Source organism: Bactrocera dorsalis, chromosome 2, assembly GCF_023373825.1.
Source record: "Bactrocera dorsalis isolate Fly_Bdor chromosome 2, ASM2337382v1, whole genome shotgun sequence".
NCBI classification, from domain to species: domain Eukaryota; kingdom Metazoa; phylum Arthropoda; class Insecta; order Diptera; family Tephritidae; genus Bactrocera; species Bactrocera dorsalis.
In genome coordinates this window covers 100825026-100842737 of record NC_064304.1, presented here as the reverse complement: position 1 = coordinate 100842737, position 17712 = coordinate 100825026, and the positions used below count along the sequence as shown (strand labels likewise).

General features: G+C 41.4%; 1 protein-coding gene across 4 annotated transcripts in view; it reads right to left on the bottom strand.

The window, feature by feature from the left end:
• Positions 1-17712, bottom strand: part of LOC105226060 (mucin-5AC) — a 222764-nt gene that overhangs the window by 19738 nt on the left and 185314 nt on the right. For all 4 annotated transcript variants that reach the window (XM_049448617.1, XM_049448618.1, XM_049448619.1 and 1 more), the window contains exon 3: positions 3121-11071. In XM_049448617.1, coding sequence (XP_049304574.1) covers positions 3121-11071 — 7951 coding nt within the window. The remainder of the gene's footprint in view (positions 1-3120; positions 11072-17712) is intronic.

Sequence of the window (17712 nt, the reverse complement as noted above, 5' to 3'; positions counted from 1 at the left end):
TAGTATTTAAATATTTTGAATTTATTTTTTGATATTTTTTAAATTTTCTTACATTTACAATTTTTTTTTTAAATAATATTGAATTTCAATTTTAAGTTTTTAACTTATATTTTATTATGAAATCATTCTCACTTTTTTAATTTTAACATTTTTAATTTTTCTTTTTATATTTTCTCAATTTTAAATTTAATAATTTCCAATTTTTTGTTATTTGAATTTTATTGAATTCTCTATCATTTAATTTTTTGAAAATAAATTTGAATTTCAATTAAAATTTTTAGGGTAAATTTTAATTAAAAATCGTTTTCATTTTTTATTTTAATATAATTTTTTGTAAATTAATTTTTCATCTTCATATTTTATTAATGTTTCCAAAATTTTTAAATTTTATAGTTTTTTGACTTTTTTGTGTTAATAATTTTTGATTTTTTTTATATTTTTCGATGTTTTTTAAATTTTCTTAAAATTAAAACTTTTTCGAAAATAATTTTGAATTACAATTTAAAACTTTTAATTAAAATTTTATTTTAAAATCATTTTCATTTTTTAGATAAATACTTTTTTTTATTATAAATAATTTTTGAATTTATTTTATACATTTTTTGATATTTTTTAAATTTTCTAATATTCAAAAAAAAATTTTTTTAATTTTTTATCTTCTTATTCATCAATATTTATTATTTTACATTTAGAAACTTTTTAATGTTTTTTCAGTTAATTTTAATTTTATATTTTTCGTAAATTTTTTCTATTTAAATATTATCTTTATTTAACTATTATTTCGATTTAATTTAGAATTTTTATTTTTCGTATTTTTTCATTCTCACACAATATTTGCACTCTACTGCGTCCAATTAATTAGTGTTTGCTGTCTATTTTCGCACTTTCGCATTCTACTTTGTGTTTATACACTCAATTGGACGCATAAAGCCGCTAAAAACAATAACAATAGCAACAACAACAGTAATTGAAGTGTGACGTTATAATGGAATAGCTACGAACTAGAGGTGGCAGTTAATTAACGAGTGTTACAACGTTAATGACTTGCTTTGTTGTTGTTTTTGTTTATTAGAAAATTTAGTAGCTGAAAAAGCGTGCAATAGATAGCGCAACTACAAAGTTTTGCTATTTTCCTTTGATGTTACAATAAAATAGCGAGTTGAGCAATAGTAGATGCATATAAACCCATATACATATGTATGTATGTATATGTATTGTTGTTGTGACCTGTGTCAACAATTGTTCTGTGCGCACTGCCACCCTAAAAGCCTATCACACTTGCTTGACTTAGGCCATCGACCGACCACCGGCATATTTATAACTTAACGCATTTATGCACATTAGAAGAGTATTTAGTACTTGTACCGGAAATCTCGCTTGGATAAACACACAATTACACACAATGACATACATATGTAGAACGCATGCCTCGAACTCCTTTCTTTTCTTTATTTTGCTATTTATGAAACGTGAAGTCGTCGCTAAAATTAAACTTCCGCTGTGAAAAACGCTTCATAAAAGTTCAAATGTATTTGTTAGTGTGTGTGTGTGTGTGTGTGTGTGTTAGCGTTTGCCTGCTCTGCTTACAAAATTTATAAATAACTTCATTCATTAGAGTGAAATTTGTGTTTTATAATGCCCAAGCAAGAACATCAAATGCATTTGTATGCGTGTGTGAGTGTTTTTGTTGTGCACAAAATATGAATGTGAATCAAGTGCGTTGATGATGTCTTCGCAAACGAGCATTGTGCCTTCGCTTGCCATTGTTAATTTGGGATATTAAAGGAAACCGCTATGTAGCTAAGTGAAAAACAAATGAACAAACGAACACACGATGAGCAAGCCGACGGAATATACTCATAATTTTATGACAATGAATTGACATGAATTTCCTTATACCCTACACAACATGTGCAAATTATTTGCGGTGAAGTGTGTGATTTTTTATTTAATATTTTTGGTAATTTTATTAGTAAACAACTTGTCGATAATTGATTAAATTTTAGTATTTGTAAATTTACATACATTTCAAAAGCATAAATGTATATTCAAAAAGATTTTAGAAACTTATATTTTTCGAAAACTTATTAAAAAAAATTTATTTAATATTTTTGGTAATTCTATTTGTAAACAACTTGTCGATAATTGATTAAATTTTAGTATTTGTAAATTTGCACATATGTACATTTGGAAAGCATTATATTGTGTGTGTATTCAAATAGATTTTCAAAAATTATGTTTTTCGCAAATTTATTAAATATTTGGTCATTTTATTTGTAATCAACTCTACGATAAACGATTAAATTTTAATATTTTTTAATTTACAAACACATTTCAAAAGCATTTTAGGCATATTCAAAAATATTTTTAAAAGCTATACAATATTTTTCGAAAATTTATTTAAAATTTTGGTTTAATATTTATGGTAATTTTATTTGTAATTAAATTATCGATAAATGATTAATTTTTAATATTTATAATATAAGTATTTTTTTTTTAACATTTTTCAAAAATTATTAAAGATTAATAGATTTTCTTTTCGATTATTTACAAAAACAAAAATTTATTATTATTTTTTTTTTGTGTTATAAACGATTATTTTGTTTTTCACTTATTTACTCATTTATAACTTTTTTTATTTATACTTTTTTTAAATAAAATAAAATAAATAATAGAAATAATAAATAATAAAAATTTATTTATTCTCTACTAATTTGTACATTTGATTTTAATATTGAACGATTAATCGATTTTTGTCAACCCCAAGAAAGGATCAGCGGTTTCAAACAAACGGCGAATAAAATCACAATTTTTGGTTACAAAACTCTAAATCTCGCTAATACGGCAAACATACACACTGTTCCTCCACTACACCATACATTACGTAAAGGGCATAACTCAAGTGTGAATTATGAATTGCACGCAAATAGCTGCGGATGCAAGTGTACGCCTGCACGCATCTACAATAAATATTCAAAAGACATTTTTCAACGCATCTCAACATTTTTCTGCTTTGTTCTATTCATAAACTAGCAGCGTACAACACACAAAAAAAAATCAAAAACAAAACAAAGCCACATCTAACAATAATAAAAATCAAATGACTATAGATTCACTTACGTTTCTTGCCTTTAGCCGCATCGTCGCACAGTTGCAGATGCACATCCTCGACACGCACCATCGACGTTTGCGAATTGGTGGACGCGGCCGCGGCCGCTGCTGCCGAGGCCATTGCTGCGTTGCGATGGCGACTCTCCAGCCACGTAGGCCGCTGTTGTAGGTAACATTTGCGCCGCTGTGGCGATTGTTGCATTTGATGCGTTGCCGTCGGCTGTGCGGTCGCCAAATTTTGTGTTTGCTGCCGCGATACACGTTGCTGTACGCCGCCCGCCTGTGCCTGTGCGGGCGATTGTTTTGTTGCTTGCGTTTGCAGTGGCTGCGTTGGCTCCAATGCATGGGCGCGTTGCAAGTGCTGATCGAGTGCGCGTTGCGTGCAGAAACTTTGGCCGCATTGGGCGCATTGGAAGCGCTGGGCGCCGTGCTCTTCGACAATGTGTTGTTGACGTTTTACGCGACGCGTGAAATGCATCGGGCAGTGGGGACAATTGAATGGCGTCTCCACCGGATGCATGGCAATAATGTGATTGCTATAGTCGAGATTGCTGGTAAACTTGGGGCGTTTGTGACAGAAGCGACAAACCAAATTGACTTTTTGCGAGGATGTGCCTGCGTTGCCGGCATTGCTTGGTTTAGCTGCGATTGTGGCAATTGGTTTTGCTGTTTGCGGTTGCGGATGCGGTTGGATCAATTGTAGTTGCTGCATGGCGGGTTGACGTGCGCGCGAGTGCTGCAACATGCGTACTTGCGGCGTGCCGTGCACTGCTTGCAGTTGTATTTGTTGTTGTTGCGGATGTTGTTGTCGTTGTTGGTAGTGCGATGCGGAGGGTGTTGAAGCGCAGCGCGGCGGCCGATTGGCAACCTGAGCGGCGGCTGAGTGTGGCGGTGGTGTGGCGTTGTGCAACTGATAGTGTTGCATGTGGCGCGGAGGCGGCGTCTGATGCAAAGTGCGTTGAGCCGAATTCACTGTAGGTGAAGCGATAAATTGTGGATTCAAATTGATGCCGTTCACCTGTACCGTTGACATGTGTGGCAGCGGTTGTCCCGTCATTTGTGGTTGTGCATGTTGCATGATGACGGCCTGTGGCGCCTGCGACAATTGATATGTGGTCGGCGGTTCAGGTGTGCCGGCGGTTGTGGCGTACAATTGTGGGGTGGCGCCGTTACTGCCGGGTTTGCCGTAATCTTGCGGTATCACAATCATTATTTGTTGCTGCTGTTGTGGTTGTTGTTGGCACGCTGGTCGCTGTTGTACTGCGGAGGTAGCGCCTTCAATATAATTCTCATTTGCATCGACCACCGATGATTTGTTCAACTCAATTGCATGGCGATGCTGTTGTTGTTGTTGGTGGTGGTGGTGGCCATGTTGTTGCGCTGTACCAGCCAAATGCGGCGACATGCCGGTGGTGGCAATCAAATTGGGTTGATACAAATCGCTGGCGCTAATGTAGTAGGTGGTGGTGCCACCGCCGGCGGCTGGCGCCTCGATGATGGCCGGCGAGAGGCCTGTGAGATCGGCACTGGACGCCCATTGGATTTCTTGTCCGCTGCCGAGGCCGTGGGCATACAGGTTCACACCAACGCCCAGATTTTGTATTGGCTGTATGGCGTTGGCCGCTTGCGCCAGTTGCAGTTGCGCCGCCTCGTAAGCGCAGCTGGGCGGCAAGGTGATGTAGTGTTGTTTCTGTTGTTGGCCGGCTTGCGTGTGCGCGTGTGCCTGTGCGTGTTGTTGCTTGGGCGTGGCAAGCACAGTTTGGTGAATGATTTGTGTGCGTTGCTGCTGTTGCTGTTGTTGTTGCTTGCGTTGCTGTTCCAATGCCTGTTGTTGCTGTTGTTGTTGGCGCTGCCGTTCACGTTGTTGTTCCAACAGCTGTTGTTGCTGTTGCTGCTGTTGGTGTCGCCGTTGTTGCTCCAACAATTGTTGCTGCATTAGCTGTTCCTGTTGTTGTTGCTCCAACAATTTCTGCTGCATCAGATGCTCTTGTTGTTGCTGCTGTTGCTGCAGCAGCTGTTGTTGTTTGAGTAACTCTTCCTCACGTTGCTGTTGTAAGAGTAGCTCAGTCTGCGGCAGTTGTTGTTGCGCCAGTTGTTGCTGTTGAATTAGTTGCTGCGACGGCGCGCCTTCTGCTGGCAATATTTGCTGCTGCAACACATGCTGGTGTTGTTGTTGCTGTTGTTGCGGCTGCGGTATTACATGTTGCTGCTGCCGTCGGTGTTGCTGTTTCTTCTGCACTGCTGCATCCTGCGTTTTATCCTCTTGCGCCTGGGCACGCGCACGCTGCTCCACCACTCGCTCTGTCTCCTGGATGTCATTCAGCAGCTGCGCGAACGCCGCGCTATCTACTGAATACTCCTTCGTAGAGCCGACGTCTGCACCACACTCTGCGGGTAAGTCCGTTGCAGGCGCATGCACCTGCACACCGTTGTTAGTCTCGTTGACGCAGGCGTTCATGTCAGTGCCCATATACTGTAGAGTATCCGCCTTTGCAACGCCCACCTTGCAATTAGTCGCCTCCTCAAGAGACACCGCCGCTAATGCGCGCATTTCCAAGTCACGCGGGCTTTTCTCATTTTGGCTGCTTGCCGGACTAGCTGACGCATTGTTGGCAGCTGCTCCCACCAGCTCAATGTTCTCAAAGCAAGGTATATCATTTTGGAAGCCGATCAACTCCGACTGTGTGCTGTCTTCCGTGAAGCACTCACCGTATTTATTGCCATATTGTTTGCTATAACCAGCAGCGGCACCCTGTGTTTGCTGCGTCGACTGCGGTTGATGTGTCGGTGGACCGACGGACATCGGCGCCGGCAGTGGTGATGGCTCTGACATCTGTCCACTGCTTACGCTTGCTGGTTCCATATGCATATGTTGGACGTAAGGGCTGGAGGCCACCGACAAGCTGCCACCACCACCGGCCATGCTGCTGCTACCCACACTGCCGACGCCACCGAGCGGACTTTCAGCGTACATGCTGTGTGTGGGCGTGGTTGGTGGCTCGGAGAGTGGCGAGTATACGGATTGTGCGAAAAAGTCATCTGCACTGGACGATACCGGCGTGTAAATGTGCTGATCCTGCATTTCATTGAGTATACCACTTAGTGTGTTCTCCACGTCCTGCATCTCACTCAAGTTCGTTTCGCTTAGCAGCTGTGTATGTTGCTGTGTTGCAACTTTCTCGGCCTCAGCTTCAGCGAGTAATGCAGCGGTCACTTCGCCGGCTGGCAAGGTGGCTTGCAATTCGTTGGCTTGCGGCGCTTCGGACTCATTTGCGAACTCTGGCGCGAATTCACTTATGAATTCATGCAATTTTGCGTCAGTCAAAGTTTCCGCGGACGCTGGGGTATGTGTTGTAATTGTTGGTACGGCGCAGCTCGAATACAAAGCACTGTTGTTCGTTAGGCAGTCTATGCGCCGATTCGGACTTGATCCAGTACCGTCGCTGAAGCCCATAAAATCACTTTGCTCGCTTTCGTACTGGCTGCTGCCGCAAGCATAGCCGCTGTAAGGCATAAGTTGCGCCTTAGTGGCATCAGCTTGGAACTGAGCTGCTTGTGCATTACCTTTCGAAGTTTGGCCTTCGTTAGCTGACTGTTCGTCGCTGGCATGCGGTAGTTCAGTTGATGTTATGGAACCTTCAGACTCACCATCTCTATTGCTGTGCATTGCATTATTTTCCTCCTTTTTATGATCGGGCTCAGCTATTTCTGCCTTCTCTGTCTCTTGGGAACTTGTCGTCAGATTTTCTGACACTTTTGACGTCTCAGTGGTCACCGTTGAGGTGTCGGACAAGGTCGCTTTGATTGGTGTTTTCTGCAGATTTGTTGTTTTAAGGAATTTCTTTTGGAAATCGGCAGATAGTATAGAGAGCGGTACGCGCACTATTAGCTGATTACGTAAGAGAACGGACACTGGTTGGGTGTTTGCGGTTGAAGTTGATGTTGATGTTGGCGTTGTGAGCGTTGTCATCTTTGCCATCACAGGTGACGAGAAAGATTTTGTGGGTGACTCTACAATATCCGTTTTCACTGGAGAGGTAAACAACGAAGACTTTGTTGGGTTGGACATAAGTGTAGAAAAGGTCTTCAAAGACATGGACGCGGCAGGCGCGGCTTTAGTTGGCGTCAACTTAACGGCGGCAATTGACGGCTTATCAGTAGTTGAGACCTCAGCAGTATTCACTGGATCACTTTGAGTTGGGGTGAGCGCTGGTAAAACGGGCGGTAAAGGCACTATTTGGCTGGGCAAAGTCATGCCCGAGCTTGAGCCGACCGACGTACCGGATGAAGCGGTCATTGCGACGCTCTTCTTATTCTTATCACAATTTTCTTTGGTGGACTCACTACAAGTATTGACACTCACTATATTTACATTATCTATTACCATCTTGCCCTTATTTTGGCTGATAAGCTGTGGTGGTAGAGTAGTGGTGTTTTCTGGCTTGTGTATCACATTTGGCGCGTGCTCGTCCTCCGTGGTGGCCGCGTCATCAGTCAAGCTACAGTTTTCGCGACAGCACGAGCGTTTTGGACGGCAGCGACGCCGCTTTTGAGACTCACTGCTCGGAACCTCTACATTCTGCGGCTTGGACAAGCTGCCAACGACATGATAACGCGCTGCTGTCAATGGGTGTGGCAAAGCGCATTGTGAATTCGGCGTAAGACTTGTTTTATCAGAAGATTGCTTGGTGGCGCACGAACCACATGCTTCCGGAAGTTTCTCTTGGACTAACTTCAAAATAATGGGCATCACTTTGCCGTCGGTGGCATTGTCACGTCGTTTCGTTTCCTCTAATAATTTGCGTCGCTTCTTAATGCGTTTGCTGCGCCGCTCTATGCAAATTCCGCCCGCGGTTGTCGTGGTACTATCTCCATCTGTGCTGCAAGCTGTCTCAGTTAGATATAATTCAGTCTTTTGGGTTTCGGTGGGCATTACAAACGGTGTTGGTACGCTTGGTGTGGGCGGTGGTAGTTGATCATCCACAATATCCATAGAAGTTTCTTTCTGTAGGCTTTCCTTCATTTCGGCTTTGGTGCGCCAAGGTGAGCGCGTAGATTGTGAGCCTTCGTTTTCATCGGCTGCTAGTTTACGTTTGAGCACTAAGCGTGTATTGGACACGTCTTCAGTCGCGTCAGTGACTTTTAATGCTACGCATTCTTTGTCCATTAGTGGTTCTGTGTGAACATCTGTTTCGTTCGTGTGTTGCAAAGCAACTGTTGCGGCTGCTGCTGACATAGACTTTGTCACCTCTTCGTACAACTCTGTGGCTTCCAAGCGCCGTAAGCGTACAAAACATGAGGGTAGCCGTGTCACCGACTCAGCCTTATCTACGTCACCAACACAATCGGTTGACGCACTCTCTGTGCGTGAGTGTTTATCGAAACAAGGGTGGCGAGAGCGTGCACGCCATTTAAGTCGTCGACGACCACGACGCGCTGTCGCATAATAGGAGAATGTTGGTTGTGTTGGTAGCGTCATAGAGTCAGCGCCTTCCGCTATGCTACTAGTGTCAATATCGTTGCTAGCCGTCGCCACTGTGGTTGCCTCACCATCGAGCAGAGCCGTCGCGCGCTCAGACGTTAGCTTTGTAAGGCTACGTCGTACCTGCTTTTTCTTGTAATGTATGGCGGTGAAAGCCGCCGCGGCGGCCGACGTAGAGGCAGGCGAGTTGGCGAGCAAATGGACGATGGGTCCCTTCAGTGTACGTCGCAGCTTGTGCTGCATATGGCGACGTGCGAGCGAACGACATTTCGGCGATGTGCTGTACGCTTTGAGCGCAGCTTTTGTTATGAAAGCGGAAACCGCGCTCTCGGAGTTGGGATCTATTGCGGTTGCGGTTTCTAGTAGTTCGGTTTCTCCTGAGAACGCATTGGTAATAGTTTCAATGTTGTTTTTGTGCTCAGCTGTTGTTGATCTTGGCTGTTCAACTGTTGCCATTAGCGTTTCAACGCCTTCATCATCACCATTACCATCAGCGTCTACGGTAACAGGCACATTTTCAGCAGCCAAACGTTCATCAGTTTGCAAATGATGCTTACCGCCAACACCGCAGTCGTCGTCTTGTACATTACTCAGACTCGAAGTGCGATTCAAGCTTGACTTTAAAGTGTTGCCAGCAACTCCCTTATTATTAGCCTCAACTACCGCCGACGTCGCCGCCTTGCTTGCATCAGTTTCACTGGCAATTATCTGCAAAGCAGCCGCACCATCTTTCACAGCCTCGTTGTTGCACGTCGTCGTATTCGTCGTTGTTGCCGGCAAAATTGGCAAATTACTAATCTCGGACGCTTCCACTGTTTGTTTACTGCTTTGTACATCATTCGTCGGTGCTTTAGTTAACTCTACCACCGCCGCCGCTGCCGTCGCTGTAGTCGCGCTCGTTTCGGTATTATTAGCAATTGTTGGTGTTTTTGTGACCGCTTGACCGCTAATCGGTTTCTGTTGCACCGACGATGTGTCGACGTCCATTGGTGTTGCCTTAGCAGTGTTAACAACAACAGCTGGTTGTAACAAATCGACGACGTCGTCGTCGTCTACCTTGTTGTGCCGCGTTGAACTCGAAATTTCAGTCAGAGGCTCATCTGTGATAGCTTTAACAACATTGCCGCCGCAATCACCGCCACAACGCGCTATTAACGTGTCCGCATCACATGAGATCGCCGCCACCGGCTCCGTCTCTACCGCCCCTTCAGTCGTCGCTGTGTACGAGTGGGCGTGTCGCGTATCCATAAATACTGCTGCTGACGCGATTTCCGCTTCTGTTTCTCGTTCTCCTTCGCGTACACATTCGCCAACATCGTCCCGTATCCGTTCCCGCTCCCTTGCACGTTTCTCGCGTTGCACACAATTTTCGGCATGCTTTGGCTCGCCGCTTGAGTACGTCGGAGATGGAGATGGAGACGCGCATAGCGACGCCGTTTTGGCTATGGCCTCCACAGACTGGTCGGCGTCGGTCGGCACTTCGTCGTCTGTCCGCGCCAATGCCTCATTTTTCACCTCATCGTCATCATCATCATCAACGTCATTAACAGCGGCAAGACAATCATCTGCTCGCGCCTCATCTTTCAACCGTGCGGCCGAGGATAATTCATCCTCATTGCTCGCTTGCTGGCAACTAATCGGCCTTTTTCGCGCCGATCGAGTTCGCATCAGCACAGTCGTTGGGTTTGTTGGTGAGGCTGTTCTCTTGTTGGCTTTTGTACGTTCCGCCGCCGTTGTGGGCTTAAAAATAATATGCGTTGCCAGCAGTGACTCTTGATCGACGCTTCGACCGCCACGCCGCCTATTTACATCACGTCCCAGAGCCGCCTCAACATCCAACGTCGTCAAATCATTGTTTGGCACTTTCGTTTTGGGCTTTGTTGGTTCAACGCCCAGTAATGGCTTTTGTATCGCGCAAGGGGAGGATGTTCGTACCGTAGCTATTGTGGTTGTTGCTGTAGTTGTTGTGGCGATTGCTGTCTTCTCTGCAGCAGACAACTTGAACGTCTCACTGCTGTTGCCATTACCGCTCAGACTCGTCGTCGTATTATTAGCCGGATTGCCGGTATGGCCGGGATTGGCAGCATTGGCCGCATTAACGTTGAGTTCCAGCCCCGTACGCGGAGATTTGCTGTAGTTATCGTTAATTAAATCGTTGCCAATGTCCAACACCGGTGGCAGATTCACGCTCAACGCGGTCTCCAGCTCGTCTGTGGTTTGCGTCTCCTGGTTGCGCCGTCTTTGGCAATTATTTGGCTTCGATTTCGTCTGTGAAGGCAGCGCGGCCGGCTGTTCCTCCGTTTGCTCGGCCGCCACTCGCGCCAACAGCTCTTCATATTCCCAACACTGGGTTTTGTCGAAAAGCGAACGCAATCTGATTTGTACCTTGAGGCATTTACGACGAAACTTGTGGATAATGTAGAATTGCGCGCTACATTTCGAGCAGATACGCTGTGGCAGTCCATCATTGGATTTTATCTGGAAGAGATGAGCAAAAAACAAAAACCAGACATAAGAAATAATAAATAAACGAGTGTATATTAAAGAAATTGTTGCTTATTAATGTTCAGTTTGCTCAAAATGTGAATGCATCAACTCTATACAACAAATAAACGGTGTGTTTTTATTTAAGGATCGCGAGCGCTTCGCTAACGGCAGTGTTCGCTCGCTCGTTCGAAGGTGTTGAAAATCGCTAAATATTCGTATAATAAAAGAATACCAGGCAACACCCAGTTTGGCTGCGCGGTTCCTGTTGATGTTGATGTTGAAGCTGAATTTGTTGTTGTTGTGGAAGCTTGGCGAAGAGGGCACAACGTGTAAACAAATGACGTCAAATGCCGACTGCCAAAACAATTATGCCCCGTCGCGAGTTCTTCCACATAATTCTATGCCCCCGTCTGTCTGGCCATGAATACTTGCCGCTGCTGATCTGTAGCAATTTAGTAGCTCCGATTCTTGTTGTTGCTCTTTGATTTCTATATGTTTTGTTTTTGAATTTTTTCCTGCCACATTTGCATGCCTTCAGAGATGTAGTTATACGGTTTAATGCAGGTTTATGGTGATGGCTGTGCCAGTTTTACATCATCGCTACCTACAAACACACACACATATGTGTGTGCATACATTAGTGTTTATTTGCATATGTACGAGTATATGACAATGGTTCATTGCTTTGGTTGACCACAAATGTGACAACGAAATTGAAAACTAACTGGAAGCATGTCAAATCGTGCAGAACCAGAAGCTCGGCACGGTCTAAAATGTATGTATTTGAGGCAGTGAAGAGTTCACACACACACACATCCATACGCTCAGTTGTAGTTAAATTTAAATTGCCTTTCACAGCTGTCTTTGAAATTGTCTTGCAATGAATTCCAACCTAACCTAAAAGTCGCGCTTTCATTGAGTAAGAAGAGCGCAGCCTTTTCAGCAATATTTATAGCGAAGCATGAAATTTTGTTTTGTCTATGTTCTTAATCAATTTTTGCGCGCTTAGTATTATTATTAATTAAAAAATTAACAAAAGGATGTGGATCGGTTTATTTTGTATAGTAAGATAGTTGGTTATTTAACAGCACGTCTTTCAGACGGAAGTGATGCAAAACATGTGTACGAAGATAGATCTAGCAAAATATACTTTCAAAATAGGAGATGTTTATGCGACACGGACGAGATCACTCAGAGCTACACGATCTTCAGTGGTGTACCTCAAGGCTCGGTTTTAGGTCCACTACTATGGAACCTGATGTATGACGGACGGGGTGCTGAGGTTACCGCAACTAAAAAGTCCAAAAATAATCGCTTATGCGGATGATCTCATAATGTTAGCAGTGGCTAAATATCTGGATGACCTCCAGATCAAATGCAATGATTGCAACAATGGTCTACGCCGATGGTTTACTACGATGAGTCTAGTGCTGGCTGCCCAGAAAACTGAAGTCTTGCTCATAATCTCCAGGAAAATTAAAGAAAAGATATCGCTCGCCATAGGATAATGTGAGAATACTTCACAGCCAGAGTCAAAGTATGATGGTAGTAGACTCAAGACTCAAACTCACGCAGCACTTGGAAAATGCGACATATAAAGCAAATTTAGCCAGTATGGCACCGATTGACATCCACAGAGACAAATTCACGCGAATATACATATAACTTATCAGAGACGTTCCCCGCAGCAAAACGAGAGGAGAGAATCAAAAAGAAAAAACGAACTATAAGTATTAGATTAAACGGGGAAAAACACCTAAAAAGTCGAATTTCTGTCCAGAAAAGAGGTTTTAGATTCTCAAGACATTCTAAAAGCACACGAAATGTACTATTCCACCTAACCAGATTCTGAAAAATAGATCTAAAAATTCCTGTTAGGGGAGAACTGTAGAAACAAGCCTCAACCACCAATAATCGAACCAATAATGCGAACAAAAGAGTGATACCACTCATGAGAATCGTTTTGAAATCTACGAAGATCATCAAGCCTCAACCGGCTGTGAGCTAACCTCAAACTCTGTACAAATAAGTGAACGCTAATTAGCAGGTTTTCCGCTGAAAATGTCATAATTGTTAATGTTATAGCAAAGAAAGGTCAGCAAAGCAGCTGGAGACATACACTAAACTGCAAAAGATCACACATGTCAAATAAATTTTAAACACGAATAATCAAGGATAATACTTTCGAACTTCATGCAAGTGATTAAGCGCTAATGCTTAACGATCTAATCCGCTTAAACCGCGCATTATTCAATGGTTAAATGCATTTTAAATTGCTGTTGTTGTTGTTGGCTAACTGCAAAAGCAGGACATTTCGTGGACTGCACACGCAACCAACTGCGCTAAGCAAGGAGGCTAACGCAAAGCTAAGCTGTAACAAACCGCAGGTGGCGGGCGACCACTGGCACAGAGAGAGAGAGAGCGAGAGAGAGAGAGAGAGAGCGACTGATGAAATGTATGAAAGGTATTAGGTAAGTGGAGCGGTGAGTGGGATAACACGCACAGCTGGTTGTCACATTGAATTGGCCGTAATCAGTAGCGCCGTTGATCCTGCTGCTATTTGTCCTTTTAAATTGTTTAACAGCTGTAGTTAAATAAAACTAATTGACCATGATTATTTAAACAGGAAGGCACGTACACATATATGTACATACACACATACACACATACTAACATATTTATTTAGATATGCCTACATGGCCTGTTCCTCAAGTTGGCGACTCTCACGTGCGACTTAGCAAATTAACAGCAAGAGGATATAAAGGATATATTTGATTATGTATGTGTAAATATATTTGTGTGTGTGTGTAAGCGTGCGTTTTTGTGGCGAAGCGCTTAGTAATAGGCTAGACTGCTTGACCAGCATTGTGTGGCATGAGTTAGCCATGCGAAAAATATTATATTTTTAATTTACGTGCAAGTCTGTAGGGCTACGAAATACTTTTATACCATAAACGGTGTATAATGAGTTTGCTATTTAGTTGCAGAGTTTTTGAGATACCGAACTGAAATTTTGTATGCCTGCTTTTCTCACCAAGACGCTGCTCATTTGCAGGAATCGCTGCTAACGCACCGCCATAGCATATAGCTGTCATACAAACTGAACTATCAAAATCAAGTGCTTGTATGGAAACATTTTTTATTTTAGAAGATATTTTCACGATCAACTGATCGATCAAAATGAAGATAAGCATTTTTTTATAGCCTTTTATGCTATAAGAAATGCAACTGTGAAGGATATTGACGCTGCGGTGCAGTCGATGTTGACGTTTTTACTTGTTTTTTTCATTTTCGTTTATTTTTTTAGTTTTTTTTGAGGTTATGTTTTTGCCATTATTTTTTATGGGCTTGCAAGCAAGCTATAAAGCATGCATAATTTTTAATAATAGCTGAAAGGAAAATATGAAAGCAATCAGCGGGAAGGTGATCGTTTATAGAACAAATACGCATACTAACACACACACGTGCATACATACAATATGTACATAAATGTGATGTAATCAAGCGGTTGATTGTTCTGCTTGTTGTTAATTGGGCTGATCTCTTAACACCAACGATTAACAAACAAAGCACGCACACTATAAGCTCCGAGAACTCAAAAAAAAAACAAAAACCGACCGAAAAAAGAGGGTACGAAAACCGTAGCGGCAGAGGTACGAGTCTCGAAGCAGAGGAAGTGGCTGAAGAAGCAACCACGCACAACCAACCACCTGTTTATTATTCAAAACACTGTATTGTATGTCAATTAGGCGATGTCAGTTCAGAGCGTTTTCAACAAGTAATTGACAACATTGTTGGAACATGAGTGAACCGCCTATCCTACCCTGGACTGGTTAAGCGCATAATGCTTAAGTATAGTAATAAGTAAGTAGAGTGTTCGAGCACATCCTTGCTATTGTATTAAATAAAATTAGTTCACTTACACACACACATACATATGTATATGTTATATAAATACACATACAACCATATACATAGTTATATAAACATGCATACATACATACATACATAAATATTTAATATAGCAAACCACACAAGGAACTCAAAATTGCTGTCATTTTATTGGTGGAAGGTAGAAACGGTCTAGTAGCGCTTCGGTGACTCATTAAGGGGGCGCAGCGGGACAGACTGCGCTATTTGAGGACAAAGGTAAGCGTTAAGAGCACAATGTTAAGAGCTTTTGTAGGGCTGTCAGAGTGAATTTGATGGTTGTGCAAAAGTTTAAATGAAATACAACAAATATGAAAGTAAAAAAAAACAAAAATACTAGTAAAAAAAACAACAAAAATAAAAGTAAAAAACAACAACAACACTAAAAAAATAAATAAAAAAACGACTTTCGAAATAGCGCAAAAATAGTTTGAAGTCTACGACAGTTAACGCTAAGCCACACACACATCCGCTCACAAATACATATATACATACATATATGCATGAAATGTCTATGCGGTGAAATGTAATGCCAAACCACTGAGCCATGGCTAATTTGGATTATATAGGGGTTCATCTAATTGTTATTACTCAAGTGAGCGGACCTCGCACAACAGCCTAAACTGCTGCTAATATATATATATACACATACATATGTACACGGTAGTGCAACTGTGCAAGATAAGTCAGCATTAAATATGTAGCAGAAGAGGCAGCAGGAGCAGTCTGAACCACAAAAAGCCACCTGCTCGAATAGTTGAATGAAAAAAAAACAACGAAAAATTCAACAGAATTGTTTCAAAACTAACTAACCATTAGAGCATGTTATTTATTTTTCCTTACTCTGTCTTGTCAATGTTGAGCTGCGGGCGTTTTGTGTCACGAAACTTGTGCTGTGCGCCCTAAAATATGCGTCGTGAAGCGACTTCCTCTTCTGCATGAAGGGGTTTTTTGTGGGAAAAGAATTGTTAAAAATGCACATAAGTGCTGAGAAATTTTTAAAATTTAAGCAGCAAATATTTAAAATTTGCAGAATATTTTAAAAATTAAAGCAAAAAATATTTTAAACATGGTGGAATTATTTTTTTATTAAAAAAACTTAAAAAAATATACGGAAGTAGTTAACAAATATATTTATTTTTTGGAAAAAAAAATTTAATTATTAAATAATTTGTAAAAAAATTCATAATAACTGATGTTGAAGACATGTCTAATATATTATAACATATATAGGTGTCATATAAACTGAACGATCAAAATCTAGTCTATGTATGGAAAACCTTTTTAATTTAGAAGATATCTTCATGAAATTTCGCAACAATTTTTTAAGGAAACACTAAAATTTTCGAAGAAATTCTTCAGATCAAACCTATAACATATAGCTGCCATTATTGACCCATCAAACTCAAGTTCTTGTATGAAAAACTTTTTTAATCTTTGAGATATATTCATGAAATTTTGCACGAATTTTTTTTTTAAGGAAATACTACCATATCCGAATAAATTTTTCAGTTCAAGCGTCTATAACATATAGCTGCCATACAAACGGATCGATCAAAATCAAGTTATTGTATGGATATTTTATATTTTACAAGATTTCGTCACGAAATTTGGCAAGAATTATTAACTAAGGCAATGCTACAATACCCGAACAAATTGTGCAGATTGGACGACTACAATATATAGCTGCCATACAAACTGAACAATTAAAATCAAGTCTGGAAAACCTTTTTATTTGTGAAGAGTATTTTACCTCAACGTGTGTTTTTGTTTTATTAAAATTTTTATGTTATTTATAATTTTTATTTTGTTTACAATTTTTATTTAACAAAAAATTCCTTTGAAAAATATCAAAATTGAATATTCCAATGGCAAAATCGCAGCACAATAGCTTCAACTACTTAATAAGCACGACTATGTATCTTCAACAAATGCATTTCAATCTAGTTTTTAAAAATAGCTTTTCTACTTTTCTACATACATATGTACATATGCAACAATAGCAACAATGTTGATCGATAATTAAACCGCAAATAGATTACACTTGCTACAATGTTGCAATTTCGCAACGAATGCGGCTGAGAAACCAGTGTGGACACCATTGTATGTATTTATTTATGCATATGCGTACGCACATATGTAACACTAGTTTTAAACTAGTTAATCCTCTGATTTGACTGCGCACATATGCGAAAACAAAGCCAAGAACCAATAGATACTAACAATAAATAGCGCTTAAATGAAATGCCAAAATGAGCATTGCTAGGCACACGCATGCACGCAATTGCACACACACACGCGCACGCACATTTGTATTTTTTTTTTTTGTATTTGAGTATATAAATTTGTATTACTGCATTCCAACTGCTCCATTATCGCAACGCATAAGCAAGCGCAAATGGACCGCAGTGACGCTGGCAGGCTGTGGCAGAGGCAGCAGCGACAATTTCAGCATTTTATGCATTTCGGCAGATAAACACCAACAACAAAGCCAATTGCACACCGTGCACCCCCTACACCCCTTCACTAACGTTCGGCAACGGTTTCTTGTTTTATTTTGTGTTTTGGCGTTCAAGTGTGTGTGTGTGTGGCGCAGAGCACCTTCTGGCGCATCCATTCACCTCACCGACTCCGAGGTGCCCAAGCAAGCGCCGAAGCAGCAAGTGCCGATGCACTTTTGTTTGTTGTCATAGTTCTTGCTT